This window comes from Solea senegalensis, linkage group LG9 (assembly GCF_019176455.1).
Source record: "Solea senegalensis isolate Sse05_10M linkage group LG9, IFAPA_SoseM_1, whole genome shotgun sequence".
Taxonomy (NCBI): Eukaryota; Metazoa; Chordata; class Actinopteri; order Pleuronectiformes; family Soleidae; genus Solea; species Solea senegalensis.
Window position 1 is genome coordinate 22,849,564 of NC_058029.1, and position 22,251 is coordinate 22,871,814.

A 22,251-nucleotide genomic window follows, 5' to 3' on the forward strand; every position below is an offset into this window, starting at 1 on the left:
TATATTTAAAAAAAACTAAAAACTGAACTTTTTATTTGAATTTCTCAACACAAACTGTTTAATTTAATAGTAATATGTATGCTAATAATTTACTGTGAAACAAATGTGACAGAAGTGCCATCAACGGTGAAAGTAGCTCTGTTCAGCTATCTCGGGATGTCTGAGTTGGAAAATCGGAATTCCGAGGACATTCCTTACACATGACTTCAGAAATTCCAAGCTCTGACTACAAATGGATTGAGTGGTGCTCAACATGCTAACAGATAGCTGCTAGGGCTGTAAACTTACTGACTGATGAACAGTCAAACCTTGACAAGAGGAGAGGACAACCTCTTTTGTGGCTCTGGGATGAAGCATTCCGAGACTGAGAGATCCATGTCTCTGAGGAGACGCTCTAAATCAGTGAGACCTATTAGGATATAGAGCTATTTAGAACTAAAGGATTTCACTGACGGCAGCTTCTGGTAAAATATCATAGGTCACATGACCCAGCACTAGTGCTCCACTGATTCAGTCCTCATCGTGTTCCTTGGTTTAAGAAATTTCAACTAATTTCATCATCGTCTTTCACACAAATTCATGTAACCATAGAATACGATAATCATTCGTTTCTGTGTGAATAACCTTTTTTTTTTTTGACTTCCTGTTAAACAGGACTGGGTGGCTGGCTCAGCATTTATTCACACAGTGGATGATGTGGCGTGAGCTGACTGTGACCTTTGTCTATCCACACGTTGTAGCCACACATGCCCCAGAACACTGTGGATTTTGTAAACAAAGACGCCATGTTTACAGCACGTGTCATGAAACAACTGTGATTACCGGACAAATTGGAGGGTTTTAAAAATGCCTGCAGCCAAATTTATCACTGCAGTGAATTTCCAGCCTAACTGATTTGGATTGTCGTGTGAAAATCACATCATTCAAAACCTTTACTGCTCAGAGCAGTGTACTGTAGAGAATGGACAGATATTTTTGAAGGTCTTGTAACTTTAAAGTAGGTCTTCCTCTCGTGATGCGGGATTATTTTAGATTAGCTATCACACACACATTTTCTAACCCAACTGTGTGTTCGACAGCAACGAGGGGAGTTTAACTTACTTCATTGTGTGGTTCAGTCTAAATGGGCAATCACTGGGACATGACAGATGGTACAGGGCTGATCTAATATTCTCCTTCACTCTTGGATAAAAGATAAGATCCTGCTAAAGCTTGTGTTTACAGTATCAGCTTAACCGAGATTGTGTTGTGGAGATGTGGCCCATCACCAGTGACAGGAGTATTTCTAGTTTAATCATGTGTGGGAGTCGCGTGGGAGGTTCAGAAAATCCCCTCAGATTCTTGCTTGTATATTACTGGATCCGTGTTATTTAGATTGAACCACTGAGAGAGTTGCACCAGAGAATTTCCTGCGACTGCACAGCCATTACTCTTTCAGCCTTGGCTGTCTCCGGTGGAATGGTATTAAAATAAATACTTCATGCAACAGGGCTACAGTAGCCCTCTGTTTATGATTATTTAATAATCTTACTATATTAAGTCCTGATGGTCCTTGTCAGCACTGATCACCGTCAGCATGGAGATGAATGCTTTTTAAAGTAGGATATCCAGATTTGGACATTTGTTTATCATTTCAAGCCTTAAATAGATTTACAAATGAAAATGAGAAAATTGAAAATCATGTCAATTATTATCAGAAAAAGTATCCAGGGCTCAGTTTTCATATTACAGTCTAAGCAAAAAGCCTTCAGCCAATTTCCATCTCATTTTCTTTCCTGCAAGCAGCACCTGTCATGTCAGTGAGCCTCAAACACTGAATATGTGCACCGTCAGGGCAGTTTTCTTTGTCCCCTCTTTTCTCATCACAGCACAAATGACGAAGCTGCTTCTACTGCACTTCATGTACAGTATCCAGTATCAATGGAACGTAAAGAGACTTGTTATAAGTTAAGGGCATCAAGCTGTGACGAGCCAGAATCGCACTGCAGCAACCAGTGGCAGCGCCTCTCTATAACTCAGCCTTCTTTCAGTTAATTTGAACGCCTCTAGCCTCTAGTGCACAGCCTCTGCAGTGATCCATCACCACAATCTGTTGTCCAGAACCAGTGTCTCCATTTGTTTTTACTTTGTAGTTGAAAGAAATATGGTAAGTTGTGTACACAGAGTGGGGCAGCTGCAAAAGGCACCTTTATACCCTCTCTGAATGGACAAGGAGATGATTTCCATATCAAAGTGTCCGTGTTATTGAAACTGACATGCAGGCTTGATACGATTAGTGCAGTATTAGTCACTGCAGAAGTACTGTATGTGAAGTCACATTATGCACATCTTTGTGGAGTCAAGTCAAGTCATTGAATTTATTCTCCCAACACAAAAGGAGACGGAGGAGGAGGAGAAGAGTGCAGCTTCAGATGCAAACTAAACTGCTGAGAGGATTAACTCTGGATATGTTCAGATTCTTCTTCTTTTATTGTGCCGGATAACAGACGTGACCCAACATTGTCAAGACAAAACTGACTGACACCGAATGCACGTTTGAAAAACGATGTATATTATTACACATTTAAAAAGAAGGAGAGAATAGAGAAAAGGAGCTCATTTGTCCTGTGCCTCTTTGGTAAAATCTTCCCCGACTGAACATTTGTTCTCTTTCATCTCAGCCGCCAAAAAGACCCAATGGCTGGAGAAAGAGGAGAGGGCACGGCAGCTGAGGGAGCAGCAGCTGGAGGAGCGCCGCAGGAAGCTCGAGGAGCAGCGGATCAAGACGGAAAGGCGGCGATCTGCCTTAGAGGAGCGACAGAAGCAGAAACTGGAGAAGAATAAAGTACACCTCAATGAGACCGTGAGCTTTGTTGGAAATAAACGCATTTGACACTTAAGTAACTGATGTGGGGTTTTTGTAACCTTTCCAGGAACGCTATGAGGCGGCCATCCACAGGTCAACTAAGAAGACGTGGGCAGAGATCCGCCAACAGAGATGGTCATGGGCTGGTGCACTGAGCCAGAACTCCAGCCAGAAAGAGGGTGAGTCCAGCTCGGATTACACTTGTGCATAAAATCACACCAGACAGTGATTTCTATTAATCACTGAATAATAAGTTGTGTAACATCCTCTAAGGTTTTTATCAGTATTAGTCTGCTTGAGGTTTTTTAATAATTAATGACTTTTGAGTTTCAGTTTGAATTATTCTATTAGATAGGGTGTCACAGGATTGATTCTTTTCTCTCTGTATTGTAAGGCCATTTATAGTGCTGCAATAATCCACATGCAGTTATTATGAACTGCACGTGCTGTTATATGGTCAATGCTCATTTCCCCTGATTATAGGCAGGCACAGTGTACCGTAAATGATGGTTCATCCACACACAGATCTCTAATAAAAAGCCCAGACAACGTGACAGAAGTCAGCCCAGAACAGATTGTCATTCTGTGATCAGCTGTTCTGGGACGAGAGAAAACAAAGTAACACAACGCATCACGTTCCTTACGACTCATTTTCTCTTAAGGTGGAAAACAAAACACCTAAAAGTGTCGATGTTCACAGGACAAAAAAAAAAACTTGTCATGATAACAAAAAACAAGAAAAGTCATGAAGGTCCATCTCTTTAGTTTTTTTGCTGTGACATAGTAGTGACTTTGACTCTATGTAATGGCAGTACTGCAATAACCATGATAGATTTATTATTTACCAGGCTTGAATTATCATAGTATCCATCAGACTTCAACAAATAACCAAACATATCGTGTCTACAGCTTTTTATGTTTGCTGCCTGGTGCACAGTCAGGAATAATGCGGCCCAAACAGATGCAAGTAGCACTGGAGGATTTAGTTGAATTTTAGTGTGGTGCCTTTTTGCTGCGTCACGCTCCTTCACCTCGCCACACCCTTCCCTCTTATGTATGAGTCACTGCAGCATCGCCCCTGCAGACTGTTCACGTCGTGAATATTGTTTATTCATCCGTGATCATGATGAGACTGCATCGGTGTATTCAGCTGCACTAATTATGCTCAACTTGACTTGAGACATTATTGATGAATTCATGGCTGCAGAGAGGAAGTTATGCTGCAAGTGCAGCGTAGAAAGCCTCCAGAATACTACACCTGTTCTTTTTTACTCTTTTTATTCTTTTTTATTATGTTCCAAGCTCGCAGCTCGTCGCATATTCAGTGCATGTTATTTTTCTTTAGCCTTCAGATTTAAAAATGTGAGCCAAGCTGCACTTTAGTCAAGAGTTCCTCTCTTTATCTGTGGATATCATGGAGCTGACACTTTTCCAGGTGAAGAAATCAGAAATTCAGTAATCAGGATATTATTGTGAGTGTGTGACGACTGCTGCTTTTCTTTTTACAAATTTACTGCAAAACACACACACACTCTTTACTTTTAGCTTACAAGAAAGAAAATAATCAGTTTTTTGTGAGTAATTCCCACTTTCCCCTCTACCCTCCCATGACTGCATATATATGAGTAGCCTGTCCACGCTCCTGCAGCAGTCAGTCTGTTTGTACACACTATGTCTAGTTTTTACACCGACGACGCTGTGGATTAATGTGTGAAATGCACAAACATGTCAGAGCATCTGGCCGTTTGTGTTAACGATGCAGCTCCAGAGAAGCTTCTTTGTTCCATCCTCCCCGACTGACGGCTCAATCTGAAAAGTCTGTGGGGGCATCTTACATCGTGTAATCGCTTCTGCCATATGCCCGGGGAATTATTGGGACACAAATCAATGTCTCCCTCACCAGTCTGCGGTCTGTCTCACGATGAAGGCAGACAAGAGTGAACAGGCACTGGAATCACTGACCATTCAAGATGCGACTTAGGAAATGCTTCAAAGCACCCATCTCAGACTCAGAGGAGCATGCTGTCTCTCGTCTCGTGTTAATGACACAGTCACTGTGTCTGCTTCCTCTAAAACCTCTGCTGCTGCAGCGTTGTCTAAACCGTGATTCATCACGTTCAACATTAAGGGGAAGAGAGTGCTCATTTGATTAGAGTGTATTAAAGGGAAATGGGAGTTGATGCAAGTGTTGCAGTTGGATGGTTTGCTTGGAAACGAGTGTTTCCCGGCAGCTGCTGTCCATCACTCGTTTTGTTTTGTGCTTATTTTTAATTGTGTTTCACTGGACACGTGTCGCCATTCATTTTTGTGAACCTGAATATATTCATTAGTGTTTTCACTCAGTTATATTGAATGAACCACATACCTCCCTGCACTTGCTGTTAGTGCTGTGTGCATTATCAACAACAACAAATGCACAGCTTCTGGAATTAGATGTTGTGGGTAAGGTCATTTCTTTCTTTCTTTCTTTCTCTCTTTCTTTCTTTCTTTCAATGCCACTTTATTAACAGAAATCTCCAAGACAAGTACCATTGTATTACATATTTATTGTATCTGTTGTGTGTGCCAAATACTAGGTGTGTAAAGAAATGTCTGATAAAATATCTGTATTTATGGTGTGATACTGTACTGATTCTTTGACACACTGCATCAATATGGCAATGTTTCAGTCGGTGTATTTCATGTATGCGTATGAAATTGTATCGCGGTTGTATCAGGATATGTAGAGCGATATACCAGAAAGGTTAGGGAGGAAACGTGATTTAAATTCAATGCACTGACCTTTTACGAAGTACACAACATCCTTTTTTAAACACATGTTCTGTGCCACACGTGTGTACACACACCTTCAGGCTGTTTTGTGCTGTGACGCAGTGAATGTGAATTTCCACGAATGGGCTCTTCTCACGTTACAAATACATCATCCTGTAAAACGTATGCTCTGAGCACGCGGCCTCAGAATCCGCCCCGCCTCCGCTCAAACCCACGTGACCTGTCTGAACATCTGTGTGGCGCTCTCTTGGCTTCTTAGGCAGATGCTCTGTGTCAACGGTCAACCTCCCCAAACACGTGGACTCTGTTATAAACAAGCGTCTCTCCAAGTCTTCCGCCACGCTCTGGAACTCCCCCAGCAGAAGTAAGGCAACATGTGGAATGCCCCTCCCTCCCTCCCACTCATTCCGTGTATCCATCGATCCGCCAGCGCCAACGCCTCCGAACCCGTCCGTCATTGTCCTGTATTTTTTTATTTTTTTACCTCCGTTCCTCCTCTCTGATTTCAGTCCCTCTCCTGTGCTTGATGGTTGACAGCTGATCCGTTTTCCATCATTTGTTTCACTCTTCAGATTTTGGGTCGGGGCATGGCATGTTGGACATGCTCTGCATGCTCCGTGTTCATGTGTTGTTCTGTTCCGTCCTTTGGTTGGTTTATTGTGAGTTTGAAATCATTTCATTTCCTGGTGTGTTAATGGGCCATGTTGTGGTTGGATGTGGGGGATGTGATTATTGATTTTTAAAATAGCAGTGGTGTGAGAAACGTAGGACGTGCATTTCTTTGAATCAACCTTTCTTTATACTTCAGATTGAAGTAGCTCTTCTTAATCAGGTCACTGTGTACTCCTGCAAACACTAGACACAAAGTGAGTGGGTGAGTCAGCACTTTTCAAGCAATAATGTATTGTGAAAACTCCTTGGGGCAGGTGGTATTTCTGTGTGTGCTGCTGGGCGGGGAAACAAAGATGGGCAACTAGTTTATTTATCTTGTCAAGAGTTGCTCATAGAAGAAAGTTTAACAGTCTTCTGAGTCTTCTCTCATCCTCTCTGCTTGTATGCTCAAGGCTGTGGTTATAAATAACTCACTCCATGTCTAGACAAGCATTTGAAATAACTCCTTCTCTTGGGTGGTACCCATGCGGCCCAAGGTTAAAGTAGACACATTAACTGGGCTCATTTTCCACCTCTCTTCCCCTCATAATCTCTTTGGGTGGCACATATGTGTCTTATAAGGATCAAGTCCCTAATAAGGGTAGACATGTCCTTTCAAATGTCCCTTTTCCTAAAAATAATTAGACATTGTTTTCAATGATGCAGTATATTTTCATTGGTAAATGGGAGAGTTTTCCAGCCCACCTGAGGCCCACACTTTTGGGAAGTACTGGACTATGGTTTGGGGCTGGTATACTAACAACAGCGCTCTGGTTCAACCTGCAACACGACTTCTTTAAGGTTAATTCAGTTAGATGCATAACTTCATGTTGTTTCCTTCTCCAACCTCAGCCCGTAGCACCGCACTGAGTCCATGGGAGAGCAGCATTGTCGACCGGCTGATGACACCGACGCTGTCTTTCCTTGCCAGAAGCCGCAGTGCCGCCAGCGTTCTCAGCAACAGCAAAGACGGCCGTAAGCGAAATATTTATTGCTTCACTTTGTCTCGCGATACATTTGTAAAACTGGGATTACATTCTGTGTAATCTCCCTCCTCAGACTCTCCTCTGTGCCCACGTTCGGCCTCTGCCAGTCCCCTCTCCGTCTGCGCCCACCAACCACACCACCGGTGCTCCGACCGCTGGAGGGTGACGTCCAGCACACCAGACATAACCCAGCGCCAAGGCAGGCGTAGCTCCACACCGGTACGTCTGTCATGTTTTAACTGTTTCCTACACTCACAGTCAAGAAAGTTGACCTGAATGTATACAGACATTTTCAATATGAGAGATAAAAACACAACTGCAGATGTGCTCCTCATTCTTTACTGTTATTGCCTTATTATCTCCCATCATAATTCAATATTATTTCATGAAAGTATGAAAAATATAAAATGTTGTCCTCACTCACTGTCATACAGCTGGATAAAAACAAGAAAGAAAAAAGAGACAAAGAACGGGAGAATGAGAAGGAGAAAAGTGCCCTCACTAAAGAGAAGGTGCTGAAGAAGAGACAGTCTCTACCCAGTATGAGACACAGACCTGATCCAAGGTAAAACTTGCACTGTATTTATATCTTATACCTTTTATTGATGTATCTTCTTATGTTATGATGTATTTCTTTTTTCTCATGTCTTTTTTGCCCCTCTTCGTTACTCGCGTGCGCGCTCACACACAAACACACACCGACACGCACACAAACAAGCTGATAGCAGACACATCTGTACAGACTTGTTAGAAACACAATTCTGTTGTTATGACGTCAGGAGCCCAGATTTGATCATACACAGTCACAGGAGAGATATCCAGGACGCATTTTAACGCTATATTAAGGCAATTTGGCCATACTTTAATCCAAAACTGTATTGTTAGCAAAATGATCCTTCTATAGCTTGACCCACAGCTTGTTTCTAGTCGGTGACTTTACATTTAATGCACATTTTGAGATTTTTAAGACCTCTCATACCCCCAGGCCACAGGAATAAAAGTCTATAACGTATACACAGTTCTGTGACTCAACATTAAGGCACCAAAGAGCCTGGCAGAGCGGTCATTGACAGAGGCACACAGGGCAGAAAACACTTAATGGACTTTCCCTGTGGGACGCTGACAGAGGATGCACTTAAGGAATGATGCAATGTTTGAGTGGTGAGCCTGTTGGGTGAAGCCAGGTCTCCTCAGGACACGTTACACACTTTAGCCCATTTCCCGTCAGTCTTATATTCATGTACGTTCCTTTCTTTTAGTCCCAGTCCTTTATCAAGACAACGGCCATCATCCCCAGCCACACCCAAGGGGAGAACCGCCTCCCCCAGCCCAGCTGCCTCCCCAAAACCACCGTCTACACGCGGAAGTCCGTCGACTCCTAAGGCCCGGCCCAAAAGAGCCAGGACCCCTGCAAGAACCTCGTCCCCCGTTCCTCTGGAGAGACTGAGGGAGCCTCGCAGGCCCGTCACCCCTGAGGGGAGAAAGGGTGAGTACAACGAAAGCACTTACACGTATCATTACAATGTGAGGTGGATGTCGTGATCATGTGTTTGGTTGATGTCACGTCTGTTTACGAGAACAAAAACACGTTTGTCGTGACTGTACTGTTTTGTTTGATCCGTCCACCTGTGATCGGATCATTCAGGGGAGATATTGATACCAGATCTGAAGACGGTCTTCAGATCCAAGCACTGACTGCTGTTTTCCAAACCACATGTCAGAGTGTATTAAGTTGTCATGGCACTGGCTCGAATGGTTGACAACACGGTTGATATTTGAGGTCATGTTTCCAGCTGCATAGTCACCGCTGATTTCCTAAATCGATTAGATTCCAGTTCACTCAAAGTCTCAATTTCATGAATTTTCCGACTTAATATTGATTCACTCAGGGATATTTGTGTTACACTACCATTGTAGTGCGGACATAAGCTCAAAGACATTGTCCTACTCCTCTCAGGAGTCTAAGTAACTTTGAAATTTTAAATTCTGGTTCACACCTGCAGATCCTGTGAGACCGTCAGCGTTACGCACACGAAAATGTATTTTAAAAGACTTGACATTGTGTGTCACTATACAACACATTAACTGGATGTCTGGGTTTGGTTTGAGTTTGACAGACAGCCTATGTCAATAAAACACAGAGCCTCTGGATTTTTGGGTTATTTCCCACTGTGGCTGAGTCACACACTGTTGTTTTATCATTGTGATGCACACACAGACATTTCCCACAGTCTCTTCCTGACAGTGACCAGAGTAATTCAGCTGAAGGAACATGTGACTGAGCCTCTTTGTTTCCAGCAGCAGTAGTTAAAGATTAGCATCAGTGTTAATGAGGCATGAAAACACGGAGCGCAGACTGAGTGAGCCACACACAGCTCCACAGATTAACAGGCTGCACTAATCAGCTGTAATTATGTAATTACTAAGTTCTTGGATTGATGCTGTGGCTGTTTTCAATTTCAGGGATGTTTGACAGTGCACTGGTTCAATGTGCTTTTAATAATGATCATGTAGCTCCTTACTGGAGAAACATAAATAGTCTAATTGAATGTATATTTAATTTTTCCATGTTTCAGGTTCCCCCGTGGCTCCTGCTATAGTATTATCCTCAGCTGCTGCCTCACCCCGTGCGTCCAGCTCAGCAGTGACAACCGCAGTCACTTCCTCCTCACCTGAGCCGGTCCACTCGGCTCCTTCTGTTCCCGCAGTGTCACCAGCGCCCTCTCCGTCTGCCAAACCCATGGCAGGCACCAACAACCCAGAGGAGGCCGCGCGCATCCTGGCAGAGAAACGCCGGCAGGCCCGAGAGCAGAGGGAGCGGGAGGAGCAAGAGCGGCGTGAGCAGGAGGAGAAGGAGAGGTCAGGGTTTTCTACTCATTTTATTTTATTTTTTTTTTTTAAATATATACACTTCAAAACGTAGTGACTCAGAAGTCAGTCAGTGACTATGAAGTGGTATGAAAATGTTTATTTGCCATCATCCCCGCAGACAAAGATGATGAATTATTGTTAGCGTTTGTGTGATATTGTGGAATTAGCGGTGCATATGTTCTACTTATTTTGCACAGATATGTTCAGTCATATTTGAATGAGACTGTAACTTTAACCTCAGGGTTTAAAGCTTGTGTCTTGATACATGACCCACTTTTGTCAAATAATAAACCACCGGAACTCAATTTACCTCATAAATCAATTTCTGTAATAACCGGTATTTCGACGAGATAAACTTGCATTTCCAAGAGTTATGTTTGATAGACAAATGAAAACATCGTATGCATGTTATTGACTGTCTTCAGACTGTGTGCAGAAATGCTTTTTTACAGTATTTCACCTCACAGCTGCTAGTTTGACTTAAACCGCAGCTTTCTCTTCAGCTGGGTGCTTTGTAATGAGCCAAGCATCCATGTGTCTGGCTGCTGAAGTGCATGGATTATTATGGCAGACTCTGTGACTGTGGTGGAAAAGGAAAGCTCCCTCATGTGGCTCAAAGTTGAACTGCATATGTAAATCTTTAGTAAAAGGCTGGAAAAATACTGTAAATTCATTTTGTGCCATCTGTGGTTCTCAAATCAGTCTGTCAATGGAATCATACAGATTTTAAACTGTTGATTTTAAACTGTCTGATGTCTTTAGGGTCCTGAGAGAGGAGCGAATAGCGAGGGAGGCAGAGGAGAGGCAACGCAGGGAGGAGGAGGCCCGTGCTATGGCGGAGGAGCAGAAGAGGAGAGATGAAGCCCAGCGACTCCAAGAGGAGAAGGAGGCTGAGGAGAGAGCCAAAGCTGAGCAAGAGGAGAACCTACGCCTGCAGAAACAGGTACGCAGAAGTCCCTGAAGCATCCTTACATCTTTCCATCGCACTTTGCCCTTCACGCCACAAACCTCCACACTCCCGACTTGTCTGTTATTGTCTCAGCTCAGCTGTTCACCTCACACTGACCTCATGTAATGACAGACTCGCCTGAAAGCAGTGAAGAAAAGTTCTTTTTGAGCTGCGACTCACACTGAACGTGTCAATTTAAGATCTGAGTTTCATCCCGATCAGCCTTGACATGGCATGATCTCCATATTCAGCTCTTAGTCTTTGCCACCCCCTTGTGGTCTTACACAGAAGTGCCATTTGTGGTTAAACATGATTCAGTTCATTCATGCAGAAGCTTTAGTATTGTATTTCACGTGGTATGGTCCTTGTGACTCTGTAAATGTTGGAAATGGATATTTTTGGCTCACGCGTACAGGAAAATATCCCTTTTGTGGTTGTAAACAACAATTGCAGGGAGCAACCACACCCTCGTTGCGTAAAAGGCATGCTATTTTGGCTGGAGTGTTTTGTTTTTTTGTCCTTACTTCTGCCAGCATTAAACTTGTGGTTGGATTCTCGCCTGTGTCTATTTCAGAAGGAAGAGGCCGAGGCTAAAGCACGGGAGGAGGCGGAGAAGCAGCGTCTGGAGAGGGAGAAGCACTTCCAGAAGGAGGAGCAGGAAAGGCTGGAGAGGAAAAGGGTAGGGCGATCTGTCGGTCCCTCCATCATTGCTCTTTTCTTTCAGCCAAGTTCCAGTCACATGAATATAATCTCTGTAGTAGAAACCGTATATAATCCCCAAAATAATATAAATTCGACTAATAGAAATATGTGAAAGTAGTCCTTTTTAAATGTTTTAATTTGAAATCAAAGCTGCACACATCTCAGGCTTGAGACAACGTGTATTCTAACTGTACACATGTACAGTGCACTCTCCCTCCCTCCTATTATATTATGTGCTACATTAACTCTGAGGTTTGTTTGACTTGACAAAAGCAGCCTTGACAACTGAGTCCCTGAAACCAAGATGAATGATGTATATGGGCTTTTCCTGGATTAGCTGTCTGCATGCCACGATTTAAGACGGCTCAGAGCGCGTGAGCTTGAAGTTATATATAAACATTAATAAACTAGGCCTTTCTCTGCCACTCATCTCTGTGGGAATGTGTGTGCACGTTATGTGATTTAACCATGGCCGGCTCCTCAAGGATGCCACCCACATCTACACTGAACTCAGGCCTGAGCTTTCTTTCTTTCCTCATCCTCCACTTCTTATTGAAGTTTGCCAGGCCAGACTTGTTCCTGATCAACATGTTCTCTGCCCTGAAGACATTCTGCTTCGACACACTTTACAGTACATTGTGGCTGTCGTCGAACATAAGAGGGCAATACTTGGCAACTTATTAGTCAAGTGCAGATGTTTCGCAGCCAAACTAGATGCCAGAGTAATTATTGTATGAGTTGTCCATGGAAATAAAAACAAAAACACTTTTATGAGTGGCAGCTGGTCTGGCTGTGTCCTGAGATGAAGGTCGCATCATGTGTGAAACCTCTGTCTTCTCTGCATACAAATCAGCCATGTAGAGTGGTTTTCATTCCTCTGTCCTTCTCTTCACCGCTCACTCATCCTACGCTGATGTTCCAGCTGAATACACAAGAGCTGCTTCATCAGTGTTTAACACAGCTCGCCACCTGAAGCCCCCAGAGCCACGGGTTAACTCTGTGTGTTCTCTGTAAAGCAGTAGTTTCGGTTTATCCATAAATGTTGTTCTGTTGTTTGAACCAGCCACTTGCTCTCAACACGGCTGCCTGCAGGGACACAGATTTGTAACTCAACACAAAGTCTCACCTCATAAAATCTGTGATATTGTCACTTTGTCGCTGTTGGAGAGCTTTTTACAGCTGGGAAAAGAAGTATGTCAACTCCTCTCTCCCAAAGTCCATAGAGAAAATGTTCAATTTTACACACTGGTACTCAGGAGTTGTTGATCCACTCCTGCCTCCATCATTCAGCTCGAATTTTAAAACATTTAAAACAAATGTACAATTCTAGCCGAAAAAAGACTGTCTAGTGTGATAATGTTGAAAACGTACGTTAAAGAAACGATATCTGACTAAAGACATGGTTTTACTTGGGGACTGTCTGCAGGTCCGTCCACAGTCGTAGGTATTAATGTGTAAAAAAATAAAAACCCCTCATTTTCCTTCTTCTCCTTTTAGCGTCTGGATGAGATCATGAAGAGGACACGCAAGACAGATGGAGGCGAGAAGGTAGATTTGTGGTTCTGCTTTAATAAGCTGAATTTTATCGTGCCATTAATAAGAAAAAACAAATGACTCATTATCTCTGGTTTTCACAGAAAGAGACAAAGTCCCCCCCACTGGCACATGTCAATGACAAAGAAGCAGAAAGCAGCAAAGGTAAGCACAACATCTGATGGGACTAACCCACCGTTTACCAAACATCCTCAAGGGATGAAGAGAAATCATTACCAACCTCAAGCCTTTAATCCACAATAATCACAAGGATAACTGGCTAAATTGATTACTCTGCTAATCTGCTTGGGAAGTAGTTATCTCCTTCCTCTTTGAAGTGCAAATCAGCAAGAACTACAAATTAAATCTTAGACTCCATTCATTTTCCCACTTATCCCACCTGTAGAGTGATGTCTGATGACACATCGCTCTCCTCTGCTTCTTTTACATCTTCCATATGTTTGAATAAACACACTCACAGGTTATTTGTTCCACTTTTGTTCTCAGTCCGCCGTGTGAGTCAGCGTCACACCGAGGCCTTAAAGGGTTATTAAATGATCTCTCTGTCTCATATCCTGCACAGCTGCACTTTGAGATCTTCTTTGCACAATGGGACCCATGTGTGTTTGCTTGCTATTCAAGATCTGGGACTGTGGGGGTAGAAGTAGAGGAGTGGGATCACGACTCCACCGTCCGCACATGTTCTTCTGACACAAGTATTAAAATAAGGATAAACGTGACTTCACGTCTGCTCTGTCTACAACCTTATCGTTCCGGTTTTAACACAACCTCGCGCAGCTCGTCACAGCTGCCACCTCACGTACAGCAGATTGAGAGGATCAATGTGGTCTCAGAGATATGTATTGTTAGTGGGAAAATTCTCCAACGCAGGAAGACATTAGGCAGCCACTGATGTGGTCAGAGGTCTGGCAGGCATGTCTCCATTCTACTCCATTCAGGGGTGTGGAGGTCTGTTTCAACCACAGTCATGTCTCAGCAGAGCTGAATAAGGGGGTTCTGAACACTCCAGAGAGGATGTTTCAGAGAAGTCTGGCAGCACTTCACTCAGTGTTAAAAATCAGCCTTTGACAAAGCACATGGGTGCTGATTAACAGTGTTAATGTGTCACCCTGTGGTTTATCAAACTAGGGCTAAACAATAGATTGGAAATGTACAGTGGATAGATTGATCATCGTGATATTTTATGCCAGGCCAAGAACAGAAATGGTAGATTACCGTTTTTCTCTCTCATAACACAACTATTCAGTGAGCAGATAAATAAGAACATAATTGATTAGACAGTTGCAGACAATGTTTCCTTTTTTTTTGTCTATGAGATGCATTCAAAGACCCTGGTAAATATCATCGCTTCTGTGGGATCTACAGTGTGTTGGGTTTAGAGGAGCGGCTTAAAGATGCATTCAAGGGACCTCTTAATTTCCATCACTTCTGCAAAGACACAAAGTCCACAAACTAAACGCTTGCTGCCATTTGTTTTTATAATTGCATTCATCTTTGATATATTACAAAAAGTCATAGAAACTGATTGACTTTTTAATAATCAAGCAAATTAAGTCAAATCATCACATTATTCCACATTATTGCGATGATATGTCGACGTGCACTGACTAAATGGCTGTTCTCCTTTGTTTCTTCTAGCATCTGCTGACAACCAGCCAAAGCCAGAGGTCAATGTGTCCAATAACAAGCTAGAAAATGGACAAACTGCTGTCAGAGAAAGGTACTACTCAACCCCTGCTTTTAATCAATGTGAAGTGTCTTTGTGATCATGTGAGTGGATGAGTCAGGACCACCATGAACAGTTCAAAACTAAGTCAGGGGGTTGACTACTTAACTCTGTAGGAGGTTTGCACTGTTGCAAACCTCAGTGGAAAACACTCGGAGCCGCAGGACTGACATCCACACTAAAAGCGTAGTGATAGTAGGAAATGCCTGTTTCTTGAAATGTGTAATCTTTGTATTTGAACAGCACGTAACACACGTAATAGATTTGAAAAGACTCTTGGGATCATGACTCATGCTGGATGAGTCATTCTCACCCATCGTAACTATAACCAGGCCGTGCTCTGTGTTTCCTTTCTACAGCAGCCCGTCAGCACCAGTGGTCAACGGGGTTCAGCCTACGAGACACGAAAACGGCCTGTCCACTAAAGAAGACACTGCCCACTTTGCAGACATCATCCATCTCACCAATCATGGCATCACCACGAACGGAACACGGGACAAGTCAGAGACCAGCATAACCGCGGAGCCCATACTCACGTTTGACAGCGAGGAGTCGTTCATGAAGAAGGCCGGACCCATGAAGCCGCAGCATGTTGCAGGTACACACGAGATACGCACGTGAAACATTCGACTGAAAGTGTTAAGGCAGGGAGTTCCACAGCTGGTGGATTCTGTGCAACAATCTGATCTGGTTACGATTTGTAATAATGAGCTGGTTAGGAAGTCTGGCAGAAACCTTCCAGCTGATAATTGGCCTAAACTGGATTCAGGAAAACAGCCACTGTTTACCTCCAGCACTGAAAAACAAGACTAATTCATATATGAAAGGGGTAGTAGACGTAAGGGTGCATGAGGTACTTATGGACAGCAGAGCAAATCAATAAGACTCTGACAAAACACTATAATCAGAGGTATAAAATGGCGTCTTTTCTTTGGTACGGCATGTTCTCAACGTTCTCCTCCACACATAAGCACAACAGTACGGACGCTGTTTAGGTTATACTTAAACTTAAGGACTGTGTGACATGTTCAACAACCCAAAGTATGAAAAATACAGTGTAAAGTCAGAGTTCAGTGCATTCTCTCTGCTGACCCCATTCACATCAAAACAATGCATCAATCATGTTCTGTTTTTCTCCTCTCCTTCTTCAGACAGCCAAAGAATTGAATGTTTACTTTATGTAACACTTACAATATGCTACTAAGTTCCTTATACATTTAAAAAAGAAAAAGAAAAAAGACTTTAGCTGTCCCTTAAGATTTGCACAACAGGAATAAAAGAATATTTATCTATAGTTAAACCATCACTGACTTGTCAGACTAAAGGAAGTTGCTGCACTTTGAGAAAAAATGCTTTCCAACATTTTTTTTCCACATAATTTGAACAAAACAAGATAAAGCACATTAATTGTTATAAATAAGAGATGCTGCATATATTTGAACCTTGATTAACTGTTTCCCAATACTTAAAGGGGACATATTATGCAAAATCAACTTTTTAACCATTTCAATACTTATATTTGGGACTCTGGAGGCCCTACCAGTCGCCAAAGTGTGGAAAAAGAATACTCAGTCAGGTTTTCGTGGTCCCCCTTAGTGTAAGTATAGACGATAAAACACTCGATGTTGATTTCCCTGCACATTATGACGGCAGCATACGCATTTCACCGCAAATGTTACCACCCCACCAGTAAGTTTACTTGGAGAGCTCCACCTTAGCTCCACCTTGTTCCCCGCGAGAGTGCAGGCGAGGGAGGAAGAGCGGTATTATGTCAACGCTGAGGGACAAGTGTGTTGTTGGTGGCTGCACAGTGGAGCACAGTGTTTTACAGAGGATTTTATATATGAAGCTAATGTGCCGGATAAAGTCAGCAAACTTCACATCAGACTGCGGCCAGCGGTCGCCGTATTTAGTCAGGGGACGTATTTCACCGACGTACAAAGAAAAGGTCACACAGAGCACATAACTGACCATTCTGACACGTCCTAATTAAACATATTTGTTCAGTACGTCCTCCATGACCGGAGCACAGACTCAGTCTGATACAGTCACATACAGCAGCTGTTTATGCTGGCGATCAGCGGTGGCGATCAGCGGTGCTGTCCCTAAGTCTTTTTTAACTGATTTACAGTTCGGCAGTGCTTTCAAGTTTCAAAATGAAATGTCTATTGAAGTTAAGAGATGCATATGTTGTGTGTGTGAGTTTTAACATAATTTGTGATACTTTAGATGTTTTCTGGCTATAGTTCAGTGTTTCGTCTCCAGGGCAAAAATGACAGAACCATGTAAACAGGATGAAGAAAATAAATTTCCAACTCAAACTCAACAGAAGCTTCAAAAATATCCTTGATATTAATAATAAAATAGTTGCATTTGTGTAAATGGAGCCGGTATAAAATGTTGGCTCACTATAATTAGTGTTTTCTTCCTTGGCACAAAGAAAACACAAACCTGAACTTGGTCTGGGTCTGACGTGCAGGTCACGACCTCAGTCGCAGTGAGTCGTCCCCGTGGGGAGGATGGTATCTGTGGGAGACTCCTCTTGCACTCACAAAGGGATGGAGATGTGATATGGAAGAAATGGAAGTGTGAGGAAGGGTGAAGATAGGCAACGTATCTTTCTACTGATGACAGCTTTTATTCAGCGGCCTCACTCACTTGGACCTGCACCCAGTGAGGAATTCCTAGAATGACTGAGGAGACTCTATCCACAAGTGCTCCAGTGCCAGGGGTTAGAAACAGGACTCCGGAGCAATTAAGCACCATATCACTCCTCACTCACCCCCGTCACTGCAGCACCGTCAGCAATAGCCGACTCTTCCTCTTCCTCCTCAATTTTAACCTTCACCTGTTCATCAGAACGATCAGATCGAGCAAAGAGAGGGCGATCCTTTCATAATGAAGCACACTTATGGTTTTTCCTTTCTGAATCCTATAAAATGGTGAGCGCTTTCACTCTTAAAATCCATGATATTCAAGACTTTGAGCGTATTAATGACCACATCATAAACGTCGTCTCCCGACAGATATTTCATGTTACTAAAAAGGATGTCAGTGGCATTACTGTTTATTAGGTCTGTGACTTATAGTTAACGACACTATTGGTATCCATTTTTATGTGGTTTAAAAAAAAATTATTAAAAAAAAAGCCATATCGCAATATAAATGATGCAGTACTGGTGCCATGAAATGTTGTGTGTGGTCTACAGGACCTGCTGCTCTACTGTCGCCTTGTCTGATTAATATTTGTCACTTGGATTAAACCTAATAAAGGATTTCAAACGTCACAAAGTAACACGACTGAACGTACTGATGGAGACAGCAGTGGATCAACATGAGCTAAAATCACTGGTTTTCTCTATGGACCCTGGTGTGGAGGAGTGAGCCTTTTACAAGTGTCCTAGTATATTTGAATCTTCTTCACAGACTACATATATATATATATATGTACACATATATATATGTTTATACAAATATATTTGTATTGTAGTTTTAATTCAAAAATTAAATGGTAAGAATTAGGAAAAAATATAGAAAAATACGAAAAATAAGAATAATTGTTACATAAATTGTAAAATAACAAAATGGCAACAACACGGAGCAATCGAGGCTAAGCTTTAACAAAAGATGCCCTTAAACTTAATGTTAAACAAAGCAATTCAAGCTTCATATACACTGTTCAAGTGTCTTATGGTCTTTCCCTTCCCTCGTGTAAACAGGCTGGTGAAGGTCCATGTGCTTGTGCCTCGTGTAACATACTCTACATCCTTTCATAATTGGTATTGTCACCAGGTCAGAGGTTTACGGTCTGCGTCGTTACTCAGGTCAACGTCCTTGATCGATGAATGCTACTCAAGTTTTGATTAAACCTCACTGGCTGCGACCCTCATTTTGACCTTTAACCCCCGTGCTCACTCTCTCACAGAGGTCCTGTGACATGTTCCAGTGTTGAAGTGCTCGTCGCCTCAGGACCCCGACCTTCGTTGGCCTGAGGACCGATCGTTCAACAACTCTCACCTGAGCTTGTGGGAGCAAAGCAGCGTCTGTGAAGAAGAAGTGAACTCTGGGAGACGACGACGACGACAACAATGACCAAGCGACGCGACAACCAGACAGAAGAGGATAAAAGGAGAGTGACAGGTGCAAATTATGTGACACTGACTCCAGACACTTCATCACCCGACCGTGTCATCCTTTGTACGTGACAGTACAGCTGTGTAATTATTATGAGAAGCTGAAAAAAAAAAAGAAGCATTCAATGTCTTTCCTTCTTTAGTTATTTAACTGAAAGAGAGACTTTAAAGACCGGGTACATTTTGTTTTTGTGAATAATGTAAATGAACTTTGTGCGAAAGAGTCTGAGGATCAAAGCTGAAAGAAAGGGACGAGACCGAAGTCAAACTGTAAAAAGCGACGTTACGGATTTTTGTAAATTGAAACAGAGAAATCTGGAGAGAGAGAGAGAGAGAGAGAGAGAGAAGTGATGCAACGGCTTCTGTCTGTGTGAAAACTCCTGCTCACACCTAAACCCCAGCTGTGACTGATTGTACGCAGAATTGGATGTAACAGCGATCATGCAACCATGACAATAATAACCATTAAAAAATAAAGATCAGAGGCCTTCTAAGGTCAGCTCCACCAGTGAACAGTTTTCACGTTTTCAAGCATGACTCAGATTCTCTCAGTAGCAGTGAGATTTCATGGACTCATACTTATTTGGTGCGTGTAAATGCTATAAATATATTTTGATGTGTGTTCTAAGGTCAGTGGGAGCATCTTAAGTCTTATTAAAGACGATCTGTCCAGTCCGTGGTCTCATCGTGTCTTTGTCCTGGCTGAGATGCGTTCAGTGTTTTCTGAGGTGTGGGAAAAACCCATTCCCGCTGACCGCAGCGGCGGCGCGGGCGCGCTAACCATGGGAAAATGGTACTAAAAGCCCGGCCCTGCAGTGGATGTTCCAGGCATGCATGTTGGCTCAGCTGTCCAGTTCACTTGGGCTCTCCGTTTACAGACTCTGCTCAGGGGGAACATGCCACTCTATCTGCTGCTGCCCCCTCCCCCTCCTCACTGAGTGTATTCTGGTGGCCACCGGGAGCCTGGCACTCCTGTGCCACCAGCCTTTTACACGCACCACAAACACGATTTACGTTCCCTTCTACTAAACATGCCACACCCATCATCGTGTAGAACTTACGATTTAAATGACATCCCGTCGTTAGCGAACTTGAGCCAGCGATGCTCAGGCGACCTCTCGACTCTCAGCGACTACAGAAGATTTAAAGTGAAGTAAAGTGATCTCGTTAAAATGAAGCAAAGAAGGAAATGAGATGAGATGAGAATAAGTAAACTGAATATTCAAATTAAACATGACGGCCTTATTTAGGACTGAACTGTTCCTCCTGATCATCTGCCTTTTCATTAAGTGCCTCAGAGAAGAGCCTTATTTTCCAGTCTCATCTGCATTAAGGGGTTGAACAAAACACAGTGCTGTCATGCCAAAAACACTCACAAGAAGTTGACTGTGGTGGATTTCCACTATCGGCTTAATCCTCAAAGGAGAAATCATTAATATTTCCCTTCTGTGGCTGGAAAATGGAACTCTTTCAAATGTGTTTTTTTTTGTTTTAGAAATCAGAGCATTTCTTTTTTTCTGTTTAACGCCAACACAGAATGCAAAAAAAAGCTCAACTAGCTTAGCTTAACTAACCTAACGCTTGCATTTTATATCTGCACTGCAGTGCAACTGTATACAGTATTTTCTATTGCAAACCAGATATTAATGTACATGACACTGGTCATGAGAGAACTTTAAAAATAACATTGGATGCAAAAAAAAAACATCTGCCAAGTTTCTGAAAACAAAAATGTGACATTTGTAATGACTGGACGATTCATTAATAGTGTTATAATACTATAATAACACTTATTAGTTCAAATTTTGGGGGGATTTTTAAAAGAATGATTAAATAAAACATACATGTGATATATCATCTATATCGTGAATTTGGTTACAATGGTTAGTCATCTTTAAAAAGCAGGTCCTTGTATAAAAAGTCAGTCCAGAGCCTCACAATTTTTAATGATGTTATTTAAAATCCCAGCCTTTCACATTAAAATAGTAAATAATATGTTAAGTATGAATACATGAGTTCATCTCCGGTCAGAAAGCCCCGCGTCAGTTTTCCCCCTTCATATGTCAACGGAACAAAGACGTCGCTCACAACGTCGTTTCAATGTACAACAGCCACGGAGCAACATGCCAACACACACGAGTGCATGTCGTCACACACGTGATCTCTGCAGGTGACCACATGAGTGTGTGTGTGTGTGTGTGTGTGTGTGCTGTTAAAAGCTGTATTCATCAATCCCAGCAGAGGGTGCAGCGCCGCAGCGGTGGACTCTCTCTGGATTCATGCCTGCTCTCAACTTAAGACACTCACTTTTAACTCTTCACCATCAACGTAATACAAGCGCAGGGATTTATTTTGAAAGTCGCTATCTCTCTAAAGTGTTGGAATGCATGAAGTTCTCTCCCTGCAGTTTGGGGTCAACCTCTGCTAATGTGTGCTGAACTCTCAGAGGGGACTCGAGGATTAGTGGGAACTATTTTTAGGGAGACGACAGCAGGGACGTATGCGCAGAAAGGATGATGTGTGACTGAACGCATTCATGCAGAATAAGGATTTAAGTAGATACATAAATACAGATAATAAAAGGAGCCGTTAACACCGAATAAATAAAAGGTTCTGCCAGTGAAGTTTATAGTCACACTGTACACACCACCAGTCTTTTTCTTTGATTTATGGCTGCATTATCTCCGTCATTCCCAGTGACTGGGCCGGCACCCACACACATAGGTCACAGGAGAGGTTTTTGTTGGAGGGAGTAGCCTTTGATTTATATCTGCAGCACAAAAGAACACGTCTGAGCCACGTGACAGCATTCATTTCCCACCGCAGCCACACTTTCTGCCATGATATTTCACGATTCAGCAGCCGGTGACAAGAAACGACCATGAAAAAGCCCCAGATAAACTAAACTATCACCTGTGAGGATAGTTAGTATAAGGATGATATGAACTCGCCCTGTTAAAGAGAGGGATGAGCATTTCAAGCTAAAATGCTAGTTCCAAAAAACAAGAAAAAAGACCAAGTTAAGGAAAAGAATGCAGCTAAACTTTGAGAAGATATCAAAC

The 22,251-nt window shown here is 42.6% G+C and overlaps 1 protein-coding gene across 1 annotated transcript in view; it reads left to right on the forward strand.

The window, feature by feature from the left end:
• Positions 1-19,864, forward strand: part of map7d1a (MAP7 domain containing 1a) — a 39,109-nt gene extending 19,245 nt beyond the window's left edge. Inside the window, exons 4-17 of the mRNA XM_044034115.1 lie at positions 2,661-2,824; positions 2,913-3,024; positions 7,121-7,243; positions 7,328-7,473; positions 7,689-7,819; positions 8,514-8,740; positions 9,831-10,113; positions 10,888-11,068; positions 11,649-11,753; positions 13,274-13,324; positions 13,414-13,474; positions 14,969-15,050; positions 15,416-15,654; positions 18,982-19,864. Coding sequence (XP_043890050.1) covers positions 2,661-2,824; positions 2,913-3,024; positions 7,121-7,243; positions 7,328-7,473; positions 7,689-7,819; positions 8,514-8,740; positions 9,831-10,113; positions 10,888-11,068; positions 11,649-11,753; positions 13,274-13,324; positions 13,414-13,474; positions 14,969-15,050; positions 15,416-15,654; positions 18,982-18,992 — 1,916 coding nt within the window. The 3' untranslated portion in view covers positions 18,993-19,864. The remainder of the gene's footprint in view (positions 1-2,660; positions 2,825-2,912; positions 3,025-7,120; positions 7,244-7,327; positions 7,474-7,688; positions 7,820-8,513; positions 8,741-9,830; positions 10,114-10,887; positions 11,069-11,648; positions 11,754-13,273; positions 13,325-13,413; positions 13,475-14,968; positions 15,051-15,415; positions 15,655-18,981) is intronic.
• Positions 19,865-22,251: the final 2,387 nt, after the last annotated feature.